The sequence below is a fragment of the Pogona vitticeps genome, chromosome 1 (genome assembly GCF_051106095.1).
Source record: "Pogona vitticeps strain Pit_001003342236 chromosome 1, PviZW2.1, whole genome shotgun sequence".
Classification (NCBI taxonomy): Eukaryota; Metazoa; Chordata; class Lepidosauria; order Squamata; family Agamidae; genus Pogona; species Pogona vitticeps.
Window position 1 is genome coordinate 160,082,562 of NC_135783.1, and position 20,215 is coordinate 160,102,776.

Sequence of the window (20,215 nt, forward strand, 5' to 3'; positions counted from 1 at the left end):
AGGTTTTTCTAGTTTTGGAAAGTCACAGCTGTTTCTCAATTTACAATTAATTATTACTATCTCAGGAAGTCTGAGAGAAAAAAACAGTATTGTGTTTCAAGAAAGCCTTTAAAAAGGTTCACTGGTCATTATTGGAGTATAGACACTCCTGGGAACACATGGAAGTCTTTAATTCTCCCTCTCTCTAGACATGGGGGTGGGAAAAAATCTAGATTCTTCTAAATTATTAAAACAAATAGGAGAAACAATTGAAAATATATCTGAGAAATTGGTATTTACTTTGCAAGCCCTGAAAAATATTGGTGCTCCTCCCAGGAAAGAATGGGTGACTTGTGAGAAAATAATCAAAGCCTTTTGATTCCAATATATTTAACATCACATGCTCAGCATGGAGATGTGGCATCAACCTTTTGATGTCTAGAACAAGAAATCGGTATGCTTGCAAATTTTAGACAGAACACTATGAATTGATGTATGCAACCTGGAGTTAAAGTCAGTTTTAATCCCAGCCAGGGATTTACATCAGTGTTAAATGGGTCTTTTCTGGATGGAATAAAATTGGATTTAGTCTCCTGTTCTCCACTTTATACAATTTAAGGAAGACACAAATTTCATGTAATTCTTCAGGCTTTCTCAAAGTAGCACCTCAATGGGTTCTTTAATAGCTGAAGGGCTTGCTATAAAAATAGAGGCCATCACAACCATGAATTGACAATGGGCACCATCAAATACAAATACAGAGGATCAATACAGCCATAGAAAAATCCTAGGAGGGAAAAGCAGCAAGAGGGACAGAGTGCCAAAGTGCTTCGAGGCTATCTCTTCAGTTGAACCAATCTGAATAGTTGTTCTAAGGAGTTTATATCAAGAAGCAATGAACATTCTGTTAATGAAAAGTTTTCTCTTTTGGGAACCATGTTTCTTGTTCTGTTGTCCTCTTTTTCATGGGTGTTAACTATGTTCATGAATTGCAACAAAAACAAATAGACTTGGGGTCCCTTGCAGCCTAGCATCTGCACATCTTTAAGATATGTTTTAAAGGTTTTTGTTGTTTTTATTCTCTCTCTCTCTCTCTCTCTCTTTCATTTCTTATCAAACAGTCAGATTCAAACAAATAGCCATAACATGCTTGCTGCTAAGATAGTGGTTTGAACTCCAGTTTGGGAAATTGACATGCAAGGGCTTGCTTCCATGAGGAGGAGGTTCTTGAAACTAGAAACAGATCTTGAGTCAAGGGCAGCTTAGGTTCTCCCCAGATCCCAAGGCCATCACTCCAAACATTGTGTGGCCACGACTCTCTCACATATTGTGTGGCAACACTGGCTCCCCTCCTAATGGGAAGCAGTGCTCCCCACCAGATACCAGGAAATTATATGTACAGCTGTCCAGGCCACAAAAAGCAGCTGATGCAGAGTTAGCTATTTCTTTAATGTCTCATTATGTAAGGTAAAGGTTCCCCTTGACATTTAGTCCAGTTGTGTAATGGCGTTCCATGTCTAGTCACGCCGGCCACGTGACCATGGAAACTGTCTTTGGACAAACGCTGGCTCTACGGCTTGGAAACGGGGATGAGCACTGCACCCTAGAGTCTCATTCTGAGGGGCCCTCAGAACCATGCACAGTGAGGAGGGTAAGATGTCATATAATCTGTATCATGGTACAGGCAATTTTCTAAGCCACTCTGTCTACAATGTTTTCTTTGAAGTCCTTCTCGGAGCCAGGTGTACAGAAACAACCAGCCCAGCAGAGCTGTGTGGCGCCAACAGCAACTCTTTAGAGCAGCATGGGCCCTCTCAGGCTGAGGGAAGGTGTGACGGCTGCTTTTGGCACTCCATGATCAGCTTATCCTTCCTAATGGTAGGTTGGCCTTGTCTTGAATTTTAAAGGTATCCATAAGCCACTCCTCCAAGTCCCCTAAATTTAGTCATATCACCTTTCCCTCTACTCTTCTAAAAACAGTTCACAAAGCGCCCGGGCCCCTTTGTCTCCTTTTAATTTATGTTTAATCGTGGCCCAAGGCTAGGAGCTGTATCCTAACTACAGCAGGTGGCACTAGCTGGATGGTTACAACAAATTGCTCCATGGGCTTCTACGAGCAACCTGAAGGTTATAATTTGTTTACTTCAGTGTCCACACAGCTTTTATTTAGCCATGATATTGTTATAAAATGCTAGCTCAGTCTGCAGAAGCTCACGTGTAAACAGTTTGCAAAAAAAGCTGGGGCACAGTTCACACAAGAACTTCATTTCCATTTTTGAGATTTAGTTTGCTGTACTATATCTGATAAATTACTGTCTATTGCTAATAAATTCCATTGTCTTATTGTAATTTCTGTTAAAATATGTCATAATATCAATATATTTATTTATTAAAAAGGAAAAAAGAAACAGTCAAAGAAAATACAGTACAGTACTAGATGTGATAGAAACTATGTAGCAAATCTTTTATCTATAAACAACTAAAATAAGCAGCTGAACATATGGTGAAGTGCTAAGACTGGGCACACTTCTGCACCTTTAATTCAAGGAGACTTTCATCATAAAATAACTCACAACCAGCATTTATGGCTATGGCCATATACAGTATTTGCACATGGTCTATAGGAAACTCCCATGCATGAAACTTGAAATGTGTTAACAAGTGGCAATGATCATGACGAGATGCAAAGGAAGATACAATCTAGGACATCCTGATATTAGGTCCAGTTCTGGGACCAACTTATTTTGAAATAGGTTTCCTACTTAACTTTTTCTGAAAAAAATAAAAATAAAAACAACACAAACATACAACATACCAGGACCAGGTGACTGACAGAGGTCAACTGCAGTCCATCAACAAAAGCACTGCAGCCAGTATTCTAAACAACTCTCTAAATACAGTGACATATTGGCCAGGGTCAGATGTCACAGATAAATATGAATCTCCCCACCTCCATTGCTCTTTGCAGGCAAACCTATGTATGGTCCAGCATGCTCGATAAAGCTTCCACTCAAGAAAGCGTGCACAGGAATGGGGCCTCAGAATCGGATAAAGTTTTAGGAAACATTCTGTGGCATCATTTTTAACATGCAATAGTACACAACATACCTAGTGTTGTGTAGTGAAAGAGTGTTGTACTAGGACCCAGAAAATCTGGGTTCGAATCCCAGCACAACCATGGAAATTTACTGGAGGAATGAAACTGGTAAAACTCCTTAAATATCTCACTTAACTTGAAAGCACTTTTAAGACTGCTATAAGTTAAATCCAAATGGATAGCATGTAAGAAAGTATCAAATAATGCACTTCAAATAGTAGGAAAAATGCAATTAACGAACAAAATTTGCATTTCTATAAATTAATACCTACATTTAAATTAGACCCTGGCCATTCATTTTCCTTTCTACTGTAAGCTGACAGAAGAATACAGGGAGAGAACAAATGGTGTTGCTTCTACCAGGATAGGATTTTGATTAGTTAGGAGAAGTCATTCCCTGACAAATTTCCTACATATTTGCATGAAATTTATATATTGCAATTGTTCCCAAGGCTGTGCCCATTCCAGTCAAGAGCACCTGGGGTTATCATGCTGAACTGTGTGAGCCTAGGGAATAAGTCTGCAGGAAGCAACTGAGATACTTTGTATAACTGTCAAGCACAAATTTGCAAGGTGATGAAAGAAGAACAAAAATTACACACACAACAACTGCTTCATTAGAGACAGATTTAGCATTAGAGAAATGTACTAATAAATTTGCTTTGATAACTCCTCCCAAATTGTAGTCACATTTTTTATAAATAAGAATGGCATAACTGAATTGTATAACTTACAAATTTGTTCAAACATCTATTTACTGTAACTTATAATCATGTTTGATTAGTTCTCATACACAACGGACTCTGAAGTCATGTTTAATTAAATCATACAATCACAGGATTCTGAAGTTAAACATAGTGCTGCAGAAATTAGTGTGATGTCACGGATAATCCTCTTAGGTCATCAAACAGCTTAACACATAATTCTGAAAATTATGGAAAAGAATCCACTTCTACTTCACAATTTCTCATTATTTTGTACTTTGCTGCTACTGCAACAATGGCATGGCTTTTGATAACTCTTCAGTGTTTAGAGAGCATGAATGTATAGGTAACAAATGAACAGTTAAAAAAATACTTCTACAGTACGAGCATCTATCATTTGTGAGACATTTCCTGCATGAAACATACAGATGGATCTCCCAAACTAATTCTACGAATTAAATGCACAGAGGAAAAGAGTGCATTTTATGGGGAGGTATTTAATTTTTGTACACATTCCCTTGAATTTTGTAAGCCCTGAAAGATCAGTTAGAGAAGTAGAGAGTCACACTGCCTAGGACCAAAAAGAAAAAAAAGTGCCAATGCAACAAACTGAGATGATTTTCTGTTAGTTTTGTTGTAGACAAATCAAGTGGAAAATGAGCAATTTTTAAATGGATCCCTCTAGGGCCAATGCCCAGAATCTTACGGAAATTAAAATTTGTAACTACAGTAAAAGACTTAAGAAGCATTCAGTACCAACATGTCTTGTGATTCTTAGATTGAGTCTCAAATCACTGAACTCATTTCGGAATATTCCTTTATAACCTTTACATCAAAAGGGTATTAGATTACCTAATATTATTGAGGATTATAAACCTGGACCAAGAACATTATCAGACACTATTTCATTAATATTTGTACCATTAATATTTCAAAAATATCTTGTTACCAACCAAAAAACATTGTTCAGTACTTTGCATAATATAAAACTCAATGCACCTTACTGCTTAGTTTAATTGACTGTGCTGGATAAAAGACTGTGTGACGTTTTATCTCTATTTCTCTCTTTCTTAAATAAAAGCCAAAGTCAAAACAGTGCTTATTATAACCACACCAATGAGATCTTTCATATTAAAGTAGTGGCCAACAAGCCTTCAAGCAAGATAATTACTGAACAATGATATTTTGGATTTTTAATTAAATTAATAAGAAAAAAACAGAATGATCAAAAGAGACCTACCGCTTTTCTTTTTTCTTTCTGTTTTTCTCTCTGTCTCAGTAAATGTAGGCTCATATAAACATGACACCCTAACACCATCATGGAATTTGTTGTGAATGTTTAAAAAAATGTCAAATATAGAGTCAATAATGCATTCAGTTCTGAGTCATAGGAAGCTCCAGACCTGTGAGGTGCAGTCATGACTTTGCAAAACAACCTCACTTTCCCCAAAATTAATAAAAACCCTGCAGTGATCCAAAATGGAAGCTATATCTATTTTCTTCCTTCCCTCCAGCAGTTCTTACCTTTTTGTTGTTCTCTTTAATATCTTGAGGATTCAGGGACTTGTAGTCACTGAGGAGGAAAATGGAACAGTAGGTATGTAAAGTACTAGATAAAAACAGCAGTTTTTAAAACAAACCACTATCTTAAAAAAAAATAATTCAACATAAAAACAGCATCATACAGTAACCAGCAATTTCAAAGCAATCCAATCAGCAAAACTAATAGTGTGGAAAATTAAAAGAATAAATACATAAATATAAATATAGAGATTGCATGTTTCATTGCCTGAAGCTTTCCATCTAAAACAGAAGTTAAGGCAGGGACTTGAGGCTAGCTTTGACAACCAAATCTGCCATGAGGTAATTTCTCCTTGTCAGTGCACAAAAGAGCTACAGGCTTATTTGTCTCATCTCATTTCAATACCCACACAATTTTCATATTCATCCTGAAGTCAGTTCTTCATATAAGATTAGAGAAAAAAAATACATACACTAAAATAATGTGAAAAAATGGTTTTAGAAGAAGCAATAAGACCATAAGATATGGGCATTTGACATTTCTGTCCTACTCTGTGGGAAGGCTAAATGCACCACAGCATTAAAAATAATTAATCAGAAATGAAACAGTAAGACACAGAAAGTAATACATGTTTTATTTATTTGTTGCCTTGTTTGATTACATAAGAGTAAGAAAGGACAATACACGCCTACTTACATTAGGTCAGGCCTAAAGTGATGTAATATTGCACAAAAGGACAATCCATTTCTCCAGGATGTGGTGAAATTTGTGATTTTTACTCCTCTATAATTTTTTGTAACTTCTTTGCACCAAGCAAGCAGAGACTGGCTAGCATTTGGCTTCTTCCCCAAAACAGGACTTGGTAGTGGGCTTGGCTGAAAAAAGAAGAAAAGGGGGGGGGTGGTATTAAAAAAATAATGGCAGGTGAAACTTACTTAATTAGGCAATCTGTATCCTTTGACATTAATTTAGTTCCTTCAAAGCTGTCAGTTTACAACCATTATAACATGGGAAGGACATAAATCTCAGGTTATAATCTATGATCTATAATATTTGGCATTTATCTTTGAAGGATGTACACAGATTCCAACCCTATATAGGAGTGCAGGCAATTATATTACTGTAAATACAGTTAAATAATTTTACAAAGATTATAAAAAAATTCATACATGTAAAAAGCATCAATACACAGGCTTTCCATACCTGATATAAACATGATTCTGGCTATCCAACAGCAAAGCATATTACTGTCAAATCTGTCCAATGATTGCCATTTAGCACTCTGTCACAAAGACTTTACATTAGAATATAAGTTACCATGATATGAAGGTCAAATAATTATAAGAACATAATCTGGAGTGTTTATAAATATAGTTAACAGATACATCAGTATCTGTTATTTTCAACCTTTTCCAGAAATCACATAAAATATTTCTTGATTTTTTTTTAAGATTGGAAATATTTCTAAAATATAAAAACTGTCTCTACAAGTCACATAAAATATTTCTTGTTTTTTTTAAAGGTTGGAAATATTTCTCACATGTTAAATGAGGAGAGCCTTTTAGGTTTACATAGTAAACTCTCAAACATTACTGTGGAAAAAGGAAAATAATTCCATTAATGAACATGATGACTGAACTTTGGGGGGGGGGGGAAATCTGCAGGTATACATCAAGAATATTTCATGTACAGGGCCATCAAATGGAAGTTTTTAAAAAAACAAACAGGATTCCTTGGTAGTTCTCAATAGCACCTCTTTACAAGAAAAAAAACACACACAACTCCAAGTCACAATGCCTGTCTTTGGAAGACCAATGATGCCCCCACTTGACTGAAATATGCCAGTGCCAAGCTATTAAGACTGTCATCTTCATAAATATTCTGATTTATGCTTCTTGTGAGGCGGCATGCTTACAGTAACTGTAGCAAGAACAGCTAAAGGTAATTTATCATATTTATTGACTGTTAGACTAATAAGCTGTGATTATACAAGCAAACCCACAGATAAGGGAGAATGATATTATCTAGTTGTATACCCTTCAGCAGCATAGAGACACAGTGCCAAATAATCTGCAAAGTTTTACAGCGTTGCTAGTTAATGTTCTAACGCTTGAAATTATAATTAAATTATATAGTAATGACAGACACAGACAAGGAGCCAGTTGACTGTGTGAGGAGTGAATGAATTCTTGACTGGCAGGTGCTTTGTAGACTAAAGGTATCGTAGTTGCAAATAGTCACAAGTAAGCAAAAACAATAGAGACAGAAATACTCTATATCCACCATTTTTAATTCTGCCTGGCTTTCAAGGATATCAAGATGGTACACATGTTCCTATCCCTTCTTTATCCAGAAAAGATACTGTCCCCAAGAGACTCCTGAGTGTTAGGCAAGCCTGACTCTACCATTTAGAGATCCGCCTGGCTCCGACACTCTTGGCCTTTCGGCGCCAGGCAAAGACCTTTCTGTTCACCCAGCATTTTAATTAATTACTTTTAATGTTTTAATTGTTTTAAGAAATATTTTAATATATGGTATTTTATACTGTTTCTTAAAATGTTTTTAATGTTTTTAGGTTTTGATGTTGTACGCCGCCCAGAAGCCACTGGCAATGGTGCGGCTGAAAAATATTGTAAATAAATAAATAAAATAAATTTATTGGAGCTAGCCTGCTGCAGCAGCTGCTAGGAAAGCGGTGGCAAAGTGGTAAAGGCCAGATAACCTTCAACAAGTGGTATCAACAAAAGGGTACCACGTGCCCTGCTTTGTGGTTTCTAAGATAGTCTTTCTGTCCTCAGGTATGTATAGTAGAGGATCCCCTCTTGTATCCTGTACTGAAATGACATCCAGCTGCCAGCCTGATTGGTTTCTAGATGAAGAATGATGGCTAGGTGGCAATAGTACTATATTAGGTTTATTGTCAAGCTGTAAAATATCTTGGGTAGACCATCCAACACTTGCACTGAAATAGTGCTTTCATCACATCCCAATAGCAATCCAAACAAAAATACTTTGTCGCAAACTGACCAAAGTTAATGAGGAAAACAGATGTTGGAGATATTAGATTTTCCCCCTTCCCCAGTTTTGTTCTATGCCACTATTTCCTTCAACTGCTTTTCCACTGCTGTTCCTGCCTTCCTGTTGCCTTTTTACTCCTGAATGACTCAGATGGGTGGTTCCACACAATTGCATTACATTACAACTGCAGATGACACCGCAATATATTGATGCATTAAAAACAACTGTAAAGATTTACCTATGTGATTTGCCTCATAGGGGCAAGCAAGTGTTGCTTAAATAAAAATTTAAGGTTTTATAAAGTTCAAAACCTATATTTATGTATGTATGTATGTATGTATGTATGTATGTATGTATGTATGTATGTATGTATGTATGTATGTATGTATGTATGTATTTATTTATTTATTTATATTTTAATTTTTATATCACCCATATGGCCAAGGGCCACTCTCAGCAGTTTATAACAAAACACACACTGGATAGTTTACACCAAAATATTACCAAAGTACAAAATTGTTCCAGCTCTTTTCTTATTAAAACTTATCGCACTCATAGCTCTGTTTTAAATCCTCCATCAAAGGTTTAAAAGTTACTGAAAATGTATAAATATAAAAGAAATGAAAATTGTTTTTAAGATATTAAAAGATGATGTTTCTGCACCACAAAACAGAAACAGTTTATTTATCAACTGGGGATGATTGTCTGGGAAACCTGAGAGTTACACATGAGCCAGGATCCAAAGAAAAGTCTTTAATGTAATAGCTCACTCCAGTCCAGTGAAATAATCTGAAAGCCCACAATTTTACTTATACAGCAAATCTTCATGCCATTTTACAAACTGTTTTGAAAGTGCAACCTAGCAGTTCAAAAGCATGTAAAAATGTGAGTAGATAAATAGGTACCACCATGTGGGAAGGAAGGTAATGGCATTCCATGTCTAGTTGGGCTGGCCATGTGACCACAGAAACTGTCTTCGGACAAATGCTGGTTCTACGGTTTGGAAACAGGGATGAGCACCACACCCTAGAGTTGGACACAACTGGACTAAATGTCAAGGGGAACCCTTACCTTTACCTTTTGAAAGTGCCCTCAGCTTTAAAAAAATGACTTGCCAGGAAGTTGCATTCCACTTGAAAAATAAGAAATATTCAGAGACAGTTCTCAACCAGAGTAGTTAATAACACTTTCGTCATGCATTCATACACATCCCTTAGCGTACAAAACAGAAACTGCTTTCTTTATATATCAAGCAGGCATCTATTAATATCACGGTTGTTTTCTGGAGTTTCTACCTTGAATACAGTAAGAACAAATGACCGAACATTTGCTGTACATATCATATCTCTAGTAAATGTCTTGTTTATTTGTGGTACAGGTAGCTAAAATCAATACCTGCATATTAAGTAACATGCAACAGCAGAGTTAGAAAATGCTTGAATATCAGTTTGAGATAGAGAGAATGGAAATCTTGTTGTATGTAACTTAAACTATAAGGAACAAGTAAAATATTATTTGTTGATCAATATGCCATATCTTCAGTTGGAATAGAGGAACAAAAGCAGCATACTTTCTGGCATGCACCTTGTGCTAAATTAACAGAAGCACAGCATAGCATTCTGAGCAAAGCAACCCTTACACGTTGCCTGAAATTTTCTCCAATACATTTGCATATGTGGGATTCAACTCCAGCAAGATACAAGGAAACATCTTGGCAGTACCTTGTTGAAAACATTTCTGTTCAGAAAGGGCCACAGAGCAATCTGGGACAGGAAATGCAATGAACTTTACAACACTAATAGAAGGACAGAAAGATTTGTGTAGATACTTAAAGAAGGATAGAGAAGGGCAGTTCTGACATGGAACTAGATCTTTCATTCCATGATTGAGACAGCATAGTTCCCATGTGACATTCCGGACTTTTAGCATTCACAGTGTGTTCTAGTTGCCCTCAATGCTACCTTTTTAAGCAAAGTGTTCAAAGAGAAATGTGAAAATGAAATGGCAAAACAGATGATACCGAGTTTCCCCAAAAATAAGACATGGTCTTATATTAATTCTTGCTCCAAAAAAATGCAGTAGGGCTTATTTTCAGTGGATGTTTTATTTTTTTAAGTACAGCAACCTATATTTATTCAATTACAATCATGTCTTCTTCTTTGGGTTGCTGCACAATGATGGAGAGCGGATTTTCAGTTAACTAGGGCTTATTTTGGGGGTTGGGCTTATATTACGAGCATCCTGAAAAATCATACTAGGTCTTGTTTTCAAGTTAGGTCTTATTTTTAGGGAAACAGGGTAATTAACACAACATACCAAAACCTGGAAGCAGCCAGTCACCTTTTCAGCACATGCATTTGAGCCACACTTTCCAAAGAGAACAGCAGAGAATCTAAGCAACATTAGAAATTCTGCATCTGATCTTTAACATGAAAGATAGCACCTGAAGGGTTTTATCTGAAACAATAATCAAAACACACTCTCTTTTTTTGTTTAAATACACCTACATAACATATGGTAGTACAGTTAATGTTTCAACTATTGGCAAACTTAGCTTATTCAATCATGTTCTCGAGGCCACCAATTTCAGACACCTGAACCACATTATTTAAGAAAACAAAGTAGTAATAGAATTAGAGGGCACAACAGTGGCCTTGTCCCTCCCCCCGATCTTACATCTTGATTTGGGCTGTGGCCCTTAGTAAATCCTGCAGCAGAAGTATATTTCTGCCTAGTTATTCCTTTAGCAATTGTTTTATTACCTTTAAAAAAAAAATTCAATAGGTAAACTAGGATATTATATTAGTGGGAATTCATTCTATGAATTACTCATTGTACATGCCAAATTTCATTTGCCCCATTTCCTCTCTTCTAAAATTTATGATTTCACATTTTACTTATGCATTCAGAAAAAAAATCTTTTCCAAATTTTTCCTTTATTGTAGTTTGATAGTTTGTTTCTTTTACAGTTTACATTTCAGTTGTAGATTAATCTTCTAAAGGAGCCAATTAAAATGCAGCATTGTATCAGATTTGACTTTTCCTCTTTTTTTGTCTGTTGTTCCAACGCAAACCAAAGAAATGAACATGTGAGTACATTTGCAACTGCAACAGTTTTCTGAGAGAAGGGTTGCATTTTCTGACAGAATTGCAAGGGTGTCAATATTTTTGGCCATGACTGTATGACCACAGATAGGCTGCAGTGTTAATCTTCTGGAGTGCCTGTGGAAAGCAATCAGAAAAAAGAGGACCTATCACTATAATCACATTCTCTTTTTGCACGTAACGAAAAAAGAATATTGAGTATTTGCGTAGACCTAAAGTATATAAAAACTGCTGGTCCATATTGAGACTAAACTAAAAAACCTGGCCAGCTTCAATCTTTTCAAATCTAAATTATTTTCATACAAATTAAGAAGCTGGTTAGGCTGGAAAAACTGACTCTTGCAAGTATATAAGTGATATTATCTACCCAAGAAAGATGGAAATCAGATAGTGCCACATGCAAAGCTGGTACTATTGAAAGTAGACTGCAAAGATGTCTGCAATCAACACACACCCTGGAAAACAACAGCTTTGCTTTTTGGCAGAAACATAGGGCCTAAATGAATAAATGGTGCATAAACTGTACTCTATAAATAATTTGAAAAGCACACAAATAATGAGTGTGTGGGGGAACATGGAGTAGGAAGTATTGTCAAACTGAAGTGATTACCATGCTATCTCAGCAGAAGGCCACAGTAGTTAAACATATAGAAGGATTCGCAATTTGCTGGCAGCATACTGAAAAGCACATCCTACCAGATACTATAGGACAGTGGTCCCCAACCTTGGGCCTCCAGATGTTCTTGGACTACAACTCCCAGAGGCCTTCACCACCACTTCTGCTGGCTAGGATTTCTGGGAGTTGAAGTCCAAGAATATCTGGAGGCCCAAGGTTGGGGACCACTGCTATAGGATACATCGTTCTATCTTTACAGAAGTATAACACACAGGTGGCGAGGTATGCAACAAGGAAGATTATGCAAAGTAGGGAACTTAACACAAATTTGTGACTCTAACTGCACATTCGATCTTGCATGCTGGCTTAAGGCCAATGCAGATCTGTTGAGAATGAGGCTGGTAACATTGCCTGTCAATGCATAACCTTAGTTCTTCATATATCACAATATGGAAAGCATCCAATTCTATGGACATCTAGATTTCTTCCTTCCTCTAATATCTCTTTGTGATAACTGCATGCATATATAGTTGCTGTTATGATCTAGAGACAGACAGACAGACAGACAGATAAGTAAGGAGAGAGAGAAGAGATAGATAGATAGATAGATAGATAGATAGATAGATAGATAGATAGATAGATAGATAGATAGATAGATAGATAGATAGATAGATAGATAGATAGATAGATAGATAGATAGATAGATAGATAGATAGATAGATAGATAGATAGATAATTGAGCCTTCTGGGTTATTTCAGACAAAACAGTAAATTATATTTTGGTGCTACATGAATGAGCCTCAGCAAGCCTTAGGCTCACATTCTTTATCCTTTCATTTTGTTCTCTGATGCTGGCTTGAGGAGAGTAGAAGCACTTCATCTGTAAATGACATTACATCCAAACTCTATAAACTCTAGTAAGCAAAGTGCAGCCTTCCAAAATTGTTGTTGGACTGCATCAGCTCTGCCCATCAGCGCTATCCTGCATAGCTATAATAATAAGTTTATTACGGTCACATGACCTATTAAAATACATATCAATTGACTTACACACAATACAAAGAACACATAAAGTTTTTGAAAAGTAATAACAATTTATCAAGCACCTTCCAATAAGCACCTTCTTCATATTAAGCACTTTCTTCATATAACAGCAAGGAAAAAATTTGCAACGTAAGAACAGTACTGAAACCACTGAGCTATCCAGCAGCTGTGCCAGAATACCAGACAGGAAACAGAAAAGAGTGGATACCCGAAGGCTTGCTAAGACTCATCCATGGAGCATCAAACTAAGGCTGAGCACTAAATCTCAATAAAGTTAATTATACACATATTTGTGCATACACAGAATCTGATCATGAGCTGAGGGAGGAGACAGCATGATTCTGACTCTAACCTTCATATGTTCAGGCTACCTGTATACAATCTATATATGACAGATTTCCAAACTCCTTTGCCCCGTAGACCATTTGCCGTCTTCTTTGTTTTCGTAGACCCCCTGCCTACCTAATATCACATTTTCCTAAACCTATTAATTTAAAATGTGTTTTAAGGGTTTTTTTGAAAGAGTGCACAAGTGTAGGAAAAGTGTACAATTTTTATTCATACCTTTATTGAAAAAACACAAAATGCAACTAAATATTTGTATTTGGAATGAAAAAAAAAATCAGAACTTAGTACAATTAATAAATTAATACATAGCTAATGATGTTAATGAGAGGGATGGACCTGATGTTCTGATAACAGTTTTTCAATATTTGGTTTGAAATTAGTTAGGTATAATCTTAAATCTCCATGTTCAGTGATTTGCAATTGACTTTTTTTGTAAGAAGACTGGAAACCGTGCTAAAACCCCTTTTCACGAGGTATGAAGATGGAAAAGCTATCAAAAACTTTCTTGCGATAGTTCATAATTGTTGTAAGCCGCCCAGAGACCTTTGGGTAGAGTAGGCAGCATATAAGTCAAACAAACAAACAAACAAACAAACAAACAAACAAACAAACAAACAAATAAATAAATAAATGCAGGTTAAACAACAGGTATATATTTCTGAAGCCAGAACTGCTGATACCCCTTCTTAAACTCTACCTTTAGTTCTTCGTTAGTGCTTATTCCGGCCGGTTCTTCTTGCAATATGGCATCTGATTCTTCAATCTCACTGTATGGATTGATAATCCACTGTGGTATTTCCATAGTCATCACATCATCAAATATGGTTTTAAAGTTCATGTGAAGGACCCATAAATGTTGAACATAGACCAAAACTTCATCATCATGGACAATATTTTGGACAATATCATGGACAATGACAATATATTGCTTCATCAGATTCATTCTGGCAAGAAAAGATGCAACGATAGACTTTGTTTTTATTAAATTTAGATTGTCACCTTGCAACTGCAAGTTAATCTAATTAAATTTACTAAACAAATCTGTTAAATAAGCAATGTCTGGTTTCCATTTGATTAAATGTTCTTTCAAAATAGGATCTTTATCATAAAAAAACTAAAATAAGTCTCAAAAAGTGAAAAAAATCTTATTAAACATAAGCCTTTCGACAGCCAGCGTACTTCAGTGTGAAGGAGTAATCGATGAAAGTCCTCGTCTTTTTCATCACGCAACTGCGCAAATAATCTAGAATTCAACGTGTTGGCGTGAATCTTGTTTACTGCATTTATGATGAATTGAGGAGACTGATGCAATCTGGCACTCAGATTTTTAGCTACTAAATATTGTCAGTGAATAACGCAGTGAATTGTAAACAACCCTGATACATTTTGTTTTAAATGGCTCATAAAACCTCGATAGTGCCCAAACATAGCTGGGGCTCTATCTGCTACTGCCAAAATTATATTTGATAAAGGGATCGCTTTTCCATGAAATAATCTTTCAACACTTTATTGATTTGCCTTTAGTATCGGTAGTCAAAGTTCTCATGAATAGCAGATTTTTGTGGATTTCTTGACCTATAACAAAACGAACATATGCCAATAATAGTGCTTCATTCCCAGGCAACGTTGGCTCATCCAGTTGAATAGAAAAATGGTTTGTTTGCAGATAATTATTCAAGAAGTTTTCAATATCATGGCTCATTTCATCAATAAGTCTTTGAACTGTACTGTTGCTCAAAGGAATTCTTTTGAGTATATCATATGGAGGCTTGTGCAGAACAGTTTTAAAAACCTCTTCAATGGCTGACAGAATCAGCTGTTCCCCGATAGTATGAGTCTTGCCAGATTTTGCTATGAGTAGTGAGATATTGTAAGAAGCTCGCAGTCCATCGTTGTCTCTTTTTGACATTGAAGTGAACATACTGTTCACCCTGGTTGTCTTCTGAAGTTTTTCCTTTCAATGTTTTAAAGTATGTCAAATCTTTAATTCTCTCGTCAGGGTGACACCTTCTCAAATGATCCTCTAGCTTGGATGTCTTCATAGCATCATTACTTAAAACTCTGTTGCACAAAAGGCACATAGGCAGACGTTTGTCCGACAGCGATGCAATGAAGCCGAACTTCAAACAATCAACGCTATACTGCCTACATTTCTTTTTAGCTTTAGCCATGTTGGGTAGAAGTTAACTGTGAACAAAATTGAAGTTAGAGTGGTGCCTCGCTAAACGATTACCTTGCAAAATGGTTAATTCGCAAGACGATGGATTTTTGCAATTGCTATAGCACTTTGCAAAACGGTTTTCCCTATGGGTGGTTTTCGCTAGACGATGTTTTGGTCTGTGGTTCACAGTACGGTTTGTTTTTGGGATGGTTTTTCGCAAGACAACGATTTTGACAGCTGGGTCTGTGGTTTGCAAAACAGTTTTTTAAGGGACGGTTTTTCGCAAGCCGGCGATTTTGACAACAGGGTCCATGCTTTGCAAAATGGTTTTCCTATGGGCGATTTTCACTAGACAATTTTCCCCCCACTGGAATGCATTAAATAGATTTAAATGCATTCCCATGGGGAACTGCATTTCGCAAGACGGTGTTTTCGCAAGACAGCGATTTTCGCGAAACAAATTAACATCATCTTGCGAGGCACCACTGTATTTAAATATGCTAAGACAGAGAAATTCAAACTTGATTCATGTCCAGACAGCACGCAAATATTTTTAAAACAGTTTTTGGTAATACTGAAAATATTTTTTTACAAAACCATAATGGAAAAATTCACACACATTCGAGTTTGGTAAATTGACTTTTCCAGTATCCATATCGTAATACAGTATACTAGTAAAACCTTTCTAAATATTTTAAGGGAAGCCGGAGATGGTCAAAATCAAAAAATTACCAATTTTTAGTTTTTGATCTTAAAAATTAAATCAAACTTTACACTTTCTGGCAAACTTTGTTTCATCGTTCTATCTGCCCTAGAAATGGAATTATTACAGTTTTTATAGTTGCCTGCAGGATGCACTTTTATACAAGGCATGGCTGGGGCGAAAGTGGGTGTTGTCGGTGAGTGCTTTTGACATCTCGTGAGTACATTGTGGATTTTCTGTTTCTGGACTAGATTATATCCTATTCTTAGACACATTTTCTGTGTTAGGGTTGCTTATTCTGTTTTTCTTTGTGACAAATGAAGTGGTGAGAACAAAAAAAGTCTTGTGTTTGTATGGTTTTGTTTTACTGAATAGAAGTATTGTTGGCGACAGTTATACTTCGAGTGTGAAGACTACTTATAGTGATGATGCCACAATTTAATTGTTGTGTTTTCAAGAAGAGAAAGAATGCAGGAAATGAAAATATTTGGTACAAGATTAAATTCTTTTAAAAATCATATTTTTAAATTCTTTTAAAAATCGTATTTTTAAGTTAAAATGGCTTTTAATAAAAAAATGTACCAAACAAACTAAGTCAGAAATATTAATATTTTTGCATTAAAATCTTATAAACTAATCAATAAACATGTTGTAAGAGTTTAAACTGGACAGATTATTAGCAAAGGTTCTTATGGTGTTTTTAATTGTGATTATTGAATAATTTTAATTGGCAAAGAGTCACGAGTCTCCTATGTGGAGAAAGAGAGCATATAAATAACATACAGTCATGTGAAAAATAAACTACAGTCTCTTTGAGTTCTATGATTTTACATACCAGGACATAATGAAAATCATCTGTGCCCTTATTGCTTCCATAGGAATTAAGAGTCCATAAGAATTAAAGAGGAATGGAGTAGCAGCCAGGAGCTGCTAGCCAAATGCTTTTGAGTAATTGATTATCAGCAAGTGTGACCACCTCTATAAAAAGCTGAAGTTTTAGCATTTTGTTGGTCTAGAGTATTCAGGTGTGTGTTAACACAATGCCAAGGAGGAAACACATCAGCAGTGATTGGCGAGAAGCAATTGTTGCTGCCCATCAATCTGGGAAGGATTATAAGGTCATTTCCAAACAATGTAAATCCATTATTCTAAAGCTGCTGGATGAAACGGATTTTCTAGATCCATTTCAATCATGTTTCAGGGTGGGTTTGGGCACAGAGACTGCCTTGGTCACCTTGTATGATAACCTTTGCTGGGAGAGAGACAGGGGGAGTGTGACTCTGTTGATACTCCTGGACCTCTTCGCGGCATTCCACACCATCGACAACGGTGTCCTTCTGGATAGATTAGCTGGGTTCGGAATTGGGGGCACCGTTTTACGGTGGTTCTACTCCTTTCTGGCTGACTGTGTCCAGAAGGGGGTGCTGGTGGACAATGGCTTGGCTCAATATTGTCCCCCATGCTGTTCAACATCTACATGAAACCGTTGGGAGAGGTCACCAGGAGGTTTGTGCTGAGGAGTTAGCAATATGCTGATGACACTCAGCTCTACCTCTCTTTTTCCACCAATCCACCAAACTCGTGTCTGGACCTAATAATGGACTGGATGAGGGTTAAAAAATTGAAACTTAATCCAGACAAGACGGAAGTGCTGTTAGTGGGTGGTTCATCGGACAGGTTAAAGGGCCATTTCCCTGCCCTGAATGGGACTGCGTTCCCCCTGAGGGAGAGGATCCACAGTCTGGGGATGCTCATGGACCCTGGTCTGGCCTTGGAGGCCCAGGTCGACTCAGTGGCCAGGGATGCCTCCCTGCAACTGGGGAAACTGTTCCAGCTGCAGCCCTACCTGGATGAACAGAGCCTCATGACAGTCACACATGCAATGCACTTTATGTGGGGCTGCCTTTGAAGATGATCCAGCGACTACAACTGGTTCAGAATCGAGCTGCACGACTGGTGAGTGGAGGAGCCGTGAGAGACTATATTCAGTGATTCTGGCCAGGTTACATTGGCTACCAGTTGTTGCCTGGGCCCAATTCAAAGTGCTTGTTTTGACATATAAAGCCCTAAACGGCTTGGGCCCTGGATACCTGAAGGGCCGCCTCCTTCCATACGAGCCTACCTGGCAACTGAGATCTAGCCAGAAGGCCCTCCTGAAAGAGCCATCCCTCAGTGAGGTGAGAGCGGTGGCCTGTAGGTGGAGGGCCTTTTCGGCTGCTGCCCCCAGTCTTTGGAATGCCCTCCCAAACGACATCTGACTGGTGCCAATATCACTGACATATCAGAGCCAGGTTAAAAACTTCCGGAAGTTTTTTAATTGAAAATTTTAATTGAAGGTTTTAATTTTAATCAATAATTCATGGATCTAGATGGTTTTTGTAGATTCTTTTTCTTTTTCTTTTTGCTTTTGTAGAATGGATGTGGCCGTATCTATTTTAGTATCTGTTTTTAACTGAGCTGTTTTAATTGATGTTGGAAGCCGCCCAGAGACGACTCTTGCAGAGTGCAGGCGGCATACAAGTCAAATAAATAAATAAATAAAAATTAATAACAATTAAATATCTACCAATATTAAAACCAGTTTCAAACACATTTTATTAACATTAAAAACTAAACTAAACTAAATTGGACAGACCTAAACTATTGAAGGATAAGAGTCATGAAGAACAATGTAATAACAACATCCAGGAAATAACAGCAAAATATTGTGTACTACACTTCAGTTTTTAGACTCTACAGAACTACCCAGTCCCTGCTACCCAGACATGAAAATGTGTGAACCCTCTTTCCTATCAGGTACCTTCAAGATGTGTGCTTGAATTTCTCCCATCCTTTACAGCTAGAGACAAAATCCAACTGGAAGAGTGCCTACTGCAGAGGTTTAATAACACACTCCTGCTTTGTCAGAAAAGAGCTGGGGAATTTCTAACCTGAGGCATCAGGATACTTGCACACTCTGATAAAATGGCCTGATGCCAGTGTTAAAAGATTTGGGGATGCTGGCATGTCAGAATCAGAAGTAGGTCAGAGCAAAAGGGGATTTTGCTTTATTTCATTGACTATGAAGCAACTGTGAACTGCAAAGTAGTGAGAGATAATCTATAAGAATATAAAAGGCTTTTTAAAAGGTAGTTTATTTTGAAGACATCCTAACAATTAGTGACTCTTACCTGATCTAATAAACTTGCATAGGTGATTTTAAAACTAAAACTATTACTCAACAAGAGAAACATGAGTTTAAATCAGTAATAGTGCTTTTGAAAAAGACATCTCTCTATAATTAATAATTATTTTATTTGACAATCTTTCCCTAATGCTAACTCACTTCCTCAGGCATCAGAATCCAAAATGAATTAATAAACTTTTATATATGCTTTATGTCTTCAATGATGCTCATTATTAAATGTTATATGCAAGCAGGAACAATAAACGGGACCAATAAACTATAATTTTGAAATGCCAGCATTATAGATCATATTCGTGTACTAAATTAAATTTTATGCACCGCTCAGAATAAGGTTACCCCACTTAGGATGACTCATGTATCATAGTTAATATTTCCACCTCATGCCACAATAAGACAAGAATTTGCAGATGCCTGTCATGCGATGCTGTTTTGATGATCCTGGCTTCAATGCCAGCTGTGCCATAACCTAAAACATACTGGTGGCTAAGTGGAGCCAATGCACTCTATTCATAGCAGAAAGAACATAATGAAGACTGTAGATAAGGAAATTTGTATTTTGCAAGTAGTTGGGGAAGCAAAAGGAAAGCTGAAACCAAATGTATGCACTGACCACTCACCTTCTTAATAAAATGACCAATACCCATGTTACTAGTTAAACATTCCTTTTCAGTGCCATTAAGGGATTTGAGAGCACAACATTATCTTATAAACAAACAAGCCTCACAGTGGCA

General features: G+C 36.8%; 1 protein-coding gene across 4 annotated transcripts in view; it reads right to left on the bottom strand.

The window, feature by feature from the left end:
* EHBP1 (EH domain binding protein 1) overlaps positions 1-20,215 on the bottom strand; it is a 339,919-nt gene that overhangs the window by 108,171 nt on the left and 211,533 nt on the right. For all 4 annotated transcript variants that reach the window (XM_020790594.3, XM_020790589.3, XM_020790595.3 and 1 more), the window contains 2 exons: positions 5,999-6,177; positions 5,305-5,353 (listed from right to left, as the gene is read on the bottom strand). In XM_020790594.3, the coding sequence (XP_020646253.3) occupies positions 5,305-5,353; positions 5,999-6,177 (228 nt within the window). The remainder of the gene's footprint in view (positions 1-5,304; positions 5,354-5,998; positions 6,178-20,215) is intronic.